Source organism: Coccinella septempunctata, chromosome 6 (genome assembly GCF_907165205.1).
Source record: "Coccinella septempunctata chromosome 6, icCocSept1.1, whole genome shotgun sequence".
NCBI classification, from domain to species: domain Eukaryota; kingdom Metazoa; phylum Arthropoda; class Insecta; order Coleoptera; family Coccinellidae; genus Coccinella; species Coccinella septempunctata.
This window is the reverse complement of record NC_058194.1, coordinates 16,938,517-16,945,753: the sequence shown is the minus strand read 5'-3', so window position 1 is coordinate 16,945,753 and position 7,237 is coordinate 16,938,517. Positions and strand designations below refer to the sequence as shown.

The following is a 7,237-nucleotide window of genomic DNA, read 5'->3' as shown; positions in this document are numbered from 1 at the left end:
CAGCAGCATGCCTATTTTTGAATTCCACATTTGATTAAATTCTCTTGAAAAATGGATCTGTTTTGTAATCTTCGATCTTTTAGAAGATACTGTCATTTTAAGGAGAAATTTACGGCTATAATTGACGATTTGTTTCTCAATGACTATTACACTTGAAAAAGTGATAAGTGAAGGGCCTTTAAGGAATGCTGTTTATTCAAATAATCATCAACATCTTTCACAATTATGAGCATAATATATACTCAGCTAGCAGATGAGAGAAAAGATGTTGTCTAAATCAGAATTTTATTTTTGAGCAATGGTAACATGTGGACTGAAGCGTTAATACATTATTTATAAATAAATTTGTTTTTGGCTTGACTTCTATCCCATTAAGGATCACAAACAATTTAAGGTTATTTTTAAATCGGAGAAAACTCCTTCTCAGGCAACTTATTGAGTACAAGGAGTGTAACAGATTTTTGTATACTTTTGGGAAGATTGCTATATATTAGGCAAGTGGCAATGAAAAATATACCTAATAATAATCTAACATAAACAACGCATAATACGAAAGAACCGGCACAAAAAAAATTCATTTAAATGAACCTTCATTTTGAAAAGATCGTCTTAATTCTCAGGGTTTCATCATAATCTACATCACTTTCTCGTGTGTTGTGCATCGATTTTCCCAAACTTTTGCGATTTGATTTGGTTCATGATGACCTTGTAACTTCCAATCTGAAATTGCTCCAGTGGCCCTTTTAGACACCGAAATATCAGTACAATCGGAGCCTACTCTTTATTTAAATAACAAAGTGATGAATTTTTTCATGAATTTTTCAAATTTCTCGAGCTTTATCTCCATTATTTTTTTTTTTTTTGATTGTTGGTGACGTCCATGTTATAAACATTTTTTCAGGTGTGAAGAAAATTGAATTGAAATCAAAACGAGAATTACTCAGACAATTATTTTAATAAAATTGACGATATTCTATCCGATGAGACGAGCCTTGAGAAAGAATCGCAACTGATTCGAAACTTTAGCAATGTATTAAAAGGATAATGAATTAAAATTTGTCCAAATTCCTGCAATAGTTATTTTATAATTTTTATCTCCATTTTTTATAACCGTGATTTATACATGTAGATGAATGATAAAGTTCGTCTCCACAGCTTGTCTCGAACATTTTTTCTAGGAACACTTTCAAACAGAAATTCAGAAACTGAATGTAACTTATATAAGATTGCAACCTGTGGCTAGTGTTTCTGAACTATGATCCATAAACTACATAAACTGAACTTCCGCTCTTTCTGTCGGCACTTTTGATGATTTTATTTTATTACCCTTCCTTGTTGTTTGTACTGTTGGCAGACGAAGAAGATGGTCTATCTTCTAGGACCACTTTTTGTTGACAGGCATTAGCCTCCTCTTTCCCAAGCAAGAAAAATCAATTTTGCTCTGTATCCAGATGCAAATGGTTGAGTGGTCGTGGCAGAAATTATACCTGAAACTAGCCGCCAGTCGAATAATCGACTGGGGGCTATAGGCTATAAGTTGACCTATTAAAATTTTAACAGTTTACTATTTCTTTTCATCAGATTTATCGTAGTATTCTTTTGATCATAATTTTCTCATCACTTAATGATTTCTTCTGATCAGGTTTTGCTCTTCATTTCTTGATATAATATGAATATCTAAACAAACAATTTTGGATTGTTTGAAATATCCGAAAAACTTTAAGATATTGGCTTTTTTCTTAGCAGATCTTGCTGCCTTTATGACGTAGTAGTTATTCACAAACCGGTAGTACTAATTTAACACTTATTCGCTTCGCTTGTACTTTAATAAGATAATAGGGACTTATTGTCGGTCCACTGAAGGATTCGTCAAAGCTTCATCAAATATGAGGAGACAATTTAAATATATTTGTTGTAATGCAAATCTGAATTAGTAACGTTCCATGAGCTACACAGTATACACCTTTTCTTATAGCGTTATGTGATCGTGACTTTAGGTGATAAATACTAAGTAAGTGACCATTTTTAAGGCGAAATCGTTTCTTCCAACTAGGAGTTAGTTTAGATTTTTTCAATTTGGAAATTATGCTGTCCACCAATGAATTCCACCATTTCACGAAAACGAGTATTGATGACACTTTAACAGTGCTTTCAATCTGAAAAAACAAAAATAAGATATTCTAATACTATAGTAATAACAAACACCACCAGAGTTTCTTGGGTAGCTGCCGTATAGAAAGCTCACATATTATAATGAGCATCAATAATCTATTGCATACGTCATAATTTTTTCATCCAGCACGTCACAAGTCCTTCATATGTATAGTATGAAATCATAATTAGATTTCAAATAAATGTCTTAAATTAGTTGGTTTTGGAGATATATTGCACATTGAAAAATATATCGATCCAACACAACTGAATTGAAATTGGGTAGAAATAGTTGCAGAGTACCGATACAAAGATGCTATGAACAAAAACTATTCGTTAAATATCACTCAAAAAAGCTGCAGAACATTACGCCAAATAGATACAACAACAAACATCCCAAGCCTCCCTACTAGGTTTTTTAATGGCAAACCAGTTAATTGAAAGACATTTAAACCGCCTTACCAAATATTACTTTGATAATATTTCTAAACACAATTAAGTTTCTCCTGAGATTTGTATTAGATAAAAATTTTAACGTCTGAAATACTATCTAAATATTTTGAATTAGAATAAATCGCCAAAATCAATATTAATTCTGACTATTTTGAGTTAACCAATCGAGTTGTCTTCTGACAAGAAGTCTAAAAGTAAATAATAAAACCTCTAAATACAAGTTTTGGGATAAAAATAAGGATACTTATATAAACATATATTCTGTATTCATTAAATACACATTTTTTATTATCAATTTACATACACATTTTCTTGACTGCTTGCACAATTTAACATTTTGAACACTAAGTTTTCTATCGAGATTCTAATCATATAAATAAAAATCAGTCCCATCTCTTAAATATCCTTTTCAAAATATTCAGTTTGATGCGTCGGATGATTTTTGAAGGTATTTCGAGAGAAACTTATTTCTTTGTAAATATCACCATCAATCTTAATTCTCAGGAGGTTAATATCTTTTCCATAAATATTTTCTCCACCTTTCTCTCGTTTCAGCATTGATAACAACATAAAAAATGAATAAAATGAAACCTTGCAAGGTTCCGGTTATACAGAAGAAATAAAGTAGAACTTTTTTAAATGTACTCTCCTTGACAAATTCTGCTAAAATAGCAAACAACCAAGGTATTCCTAACACTGAAAACAATAGCACAGCTAGGTATAATTGTAAAATACTAAATTTGGTTTCTACAGTCGATTCCACCTTCTTGGTAGTCACATTGTACATAACGATGAAAAACACAACTAAATTAGAAATCATTACAATTGAAACTGGAAATATAACCGCAGTATACAAAGGTAAACCATGCACATAGCAAATGGTTGATTTCGAGTAACCATCAGGACTGAATAAAAGAGTTAACGCAACAGGAACAATAGCAAATCCCCAACCGAAAAACATAGATTTCAAAATCAAATGCTTAGGAGCTACACCAAAAACCTTGACGAATCGCCTATATTGTAACAATGCGTAGATCAGCATCCAGCAGAACTTGCTTAGAAGTGTATAGTGTAGTAAACAACCTACTAATTTGCATTGACTCTCACTACCAATGTTTGTTGCTCCTGAGAATTGTAAGAATATTATTTCCAAAAGTATAGCAGTGGATAAATTTAAGAGGATCTTGGTACCATCTTTTTCCCGCCATTGGCTGAAGATAATCGCAGTGAGGTAAATGCCTAAAATACCTATTACAGAGAGCACTCCCCCAATGATAGTTATGATATTCAAATAATAGTAAGTTTCGTCATTATCTATTAAGAAATCTGTGACTTCTTCAAATCCTTCTTCTACCCGTATAGGTTCACTAACGATCAGTAAGGCAAAGTGCGTTAAATGAGAAAAGTTACAAATATGCAGATCCGAATTGTTTAAGAAATTTCCTGCATAGGAACCTCCGAATGAGGACCACTCGCCTCTCTTCCTTTGTAGACCTTGTCCTAAATCCCAAAATCCGCAACTTCCCTCACCATTAACTGATGATCTCATCAGAATTGGAATTGGCTCTTCCAAATACGATCCATATCCTGGAATTGTTACACTGACAACTTTACTGGCAGCCTTATGTTGATTACTTAAGAACAAGGAATCTTCATAGAATATGGTGAAAATTATTTGTATGTCTTCCACATTAACTGCGTCTTCTTCGATTGATTTGATAACTTCCTCGGGTACACTAACAGCCAAGTCAACTTCTTCTTGGAAACCTAACTTTATGTCATGTATTGTTTCATTTCGATATAAATAAGATAGTTTCAACTCGTTCAAGGATGAATTCGAATTTCCAATCAGATATATTCCACTTACGTTGGTTTTGAATGGATACACGGATCTAATAAGGATGTTGTCTGCTGAAAAAATAAATGATTCATCTTTCGTATGTTTGTTGGAGGATTGGTCATCCAATAACAATAGTAGAGTATCTGTAGCATTGAACAATATTTGGGATGAGCTCAGAGAAGACTTGTTCTCCTTAGATAGATTATTAATGATGCTAAAGATGTTATTTATGCTATCGAGATTTTCGTCGTTTTCCAGATTTACTTTTTTGATCAACTCGCTGTAAAAGTAGATGTCAAGGTACGATAGTGGATGGTCGTATGTTATTGAGGTGAAATTGTCAACTAAATCGTTGGAGATATTCGTGTATAGACTTTCATGCAAATATTTAGTTAAATCGGGTACTTGTATCCTATCTGAACATTTTCCAGTTGGATCGGACCATGAAGCGCCTATGATGAAATTTCCTTCACATATCCGGGATACAGGAATTCCGTTATCTTGGTAGCAAAGCTGCCTTGGTATTCTTCTTTCCCAGATTCTTGTTAGATCCCAATGCAATTCGCTTGAAGTTTCTCTTGTATCAGTAGTTTCCGGTAAACAGAATTCTACTGGAGATAAATCCAAGACATCCACATAATCTGGCAATTTCAGTAGTTTTTTTTCTACATCCCTATACTCGTATGAAATATCTCTAGGCTTTTTGAAAGTTAAATGGAGTGAAACATCTGCTATTTGAGGCTCGAATCTAAAAATTCTCATGAATCTTACTTCAGCGTCTATTAGTTCATGAATATAGGAAGATAATTTTTTCTGAAAAGAATCCCTACGTATTTTCCCATGATCCGTATCAAAATGATCCTTTACCCTTCTGATTCGCAATCTGAGTGCAAATTCATTGCCCCCTCTTTCTTTGTAGGCTAATACAACATTTGATTTCAATTTCATTAAGTTTAAGGCATATGCTTCGCACCAGTACTCTCCGATGTATTTCTCTAATTTGACGTCATAAATTTCAAAATGCTTCGATTCTCGTTTCATTCGGTTCCTGTGGATATCCGCCGTCCTTAGGGGATCGAATCCAGCGTTGGTTAAGCAAATCAACGGATATTTTTTCGACGGTGACAGTCCATCAGGATTTTCGATCATCAGGGTGAGTTTTCTTTTTTTCTGATCGAAATTCATTACTAATTTTGGTTTTGGATTCTGGCTCTTCTCCAAAGCACCTACTTCTATTATTGAGCAATTCGTATTATTGTTCGTGTATCCATAGAAATTATGAGTAATGACCGTATTGAATTTACTTTCTGTAGGTTTTATATCGTCTTTAACTCGGCAGATATCATTGCCTACTAATTTAGCTAGCATATCGCGTCGTATTAATGTCTCTACCCCAGCGAGCTTATTGTTGCTATCGTCCACAACTTTACAAAAACATTTTTCATTGCCTAATTCAGACTGAATACAATCTTTTGGACAGAGATGGAATCTAAGATCGTAGGGTAATATAGCATATCGTGTAGCGTTACAATGCATTCCTCTTTCCCATTTCCCACTGTTCACCATATAACAGCAATTAACAGCTTCTGAATTCCTCCTTACTTCAGCATTCTCGTTACAGATAGTGATATTTTTGTTATTCAGGGAACTGAATAAGTTATTGGATTTACTGACTGAATTTCTGGTGAGATACTTCTCATATCCGATGATGCATAATCCGTTATATTCATAAAATTCATCTGGACAGAGAACATTCGTGGATATCCTGTCGCAAATAGGTGGAATTTCTGGTATCCAGGTGCCATTGGAACATAATCTCTTGATGGGTTTTCCGTCTTCATCTAGACAACTTGGACTCGAGAATATGATAGGATCATCCGATAGGTGGTTGTCTTCCCAAAGAACGGTTTCGTTGGAGTTTCGAATAGTGGAGTATTCTTCGTGACAGTACTGCAAAATAAAAATGTATTAAGTGACGAAGCTATCGATGAATAGGAAAATATGATCTACTATGCTAAGGATTGTTCTTATGGCTTCTGAATTGAAATTCTAGATAGGTGAACAGATAAAAACCGTTGAAATGGACTAGTGGAAATCTGAATTGAGAAGTGCACTGCAACAGAACGTGCTGTCAACTGGGTGTTGCATAACATCCCAAACAGAGTACTTCGACTTAGTTATCCGACCCTGATGAAAGCTAACAGATCAAAAACCGGTCTGCCTCCTACTCTTTCCATCGACGACAGCACGTTTTGTTGCAGTTCACTCTAATTTTAATTTTCACTTGTCTATTTTCTTGATTTGAATTCTCATGGAAATAAACCTTTTCTATGGAGAATAAATATCTACAATTTCCTAGGATTCATGAAATATCCTGATTTTCTTGGTAATAAGTACTATAATATACAGTCTATGTTTGCTAAGTTCAGTAATATTCAGTATATCATTATTATTATTATTCTGAATCTCCAAGGTACCAAAATAGCACCTCTCAGAAGCTCTTGAAAGAGCTTGCGCCAGTTTGGAAAACCACTATTTGTTTCTTACTCCCGTAAATGTGGCAGAACCAACTTCGAATTCGAGATTTATTTTCTAGCTATAATTTTGTTCTAACTAATAACTTATTATCGTAGTGTATAATTTTTTTTGGTCTATAATTTTTGGAGTCATGGTATACTCTGATGACTTATCGTTAAGCTCATAAGCTGGTAGAACTCAACAATTAATCGAATTTTATCAAGAATATGTTCACCTCATAATTAGATAATACTCGCTGCAAGAATTATTGATATC

At 33.7% G+C, this 7,237-nt stretch overlaps 2 protein-coding genes across 3 annotated transcripts in view; one reads left to right on the top strand and one right to left on the bottom strand.

Moving 5' to 3' along the window:
* The first annotated feature begins 1,900 nt into the window (after positions 1-1,900).
* LOC123316064 (aminopeptidase N) overlaps positions 1,901-7,237 on the top strand; it is a 33,716-nt gene continuing 28,379 nt past the window's right edge. Inside the window, exon 1 of the mRNA XM_044901991.1 lies at positions 1,901-2,011. The gene's annotated coding sequence lies outside the window, so the exon portion shown is untranslated. The remainder of the gene's footprint in view (positions 2,012-7,237) is intronic.
* Positions 2,848-7,237, bottom strand: part of LOC123316063 (adhesion G-protein coupled receptor G6-like) — a 29,278-nt gene continuing 24,888 nt past the window's right edge. For both annotated transcript variants that reach the window (XM_044901990.1, XM_044901989.1), the window contains exon 2: positions 2,848-6,394. In XM_044901990.1, coding sequence (XP_044757925.1) covers positions 3,113-6,394 — 3,282 coding nt within the window. In that variant the 3' untranslated portion in view covers positions 2,848-3,112. The remainder of the gene's footprint in view (positions 6,395-7,237) is intronic.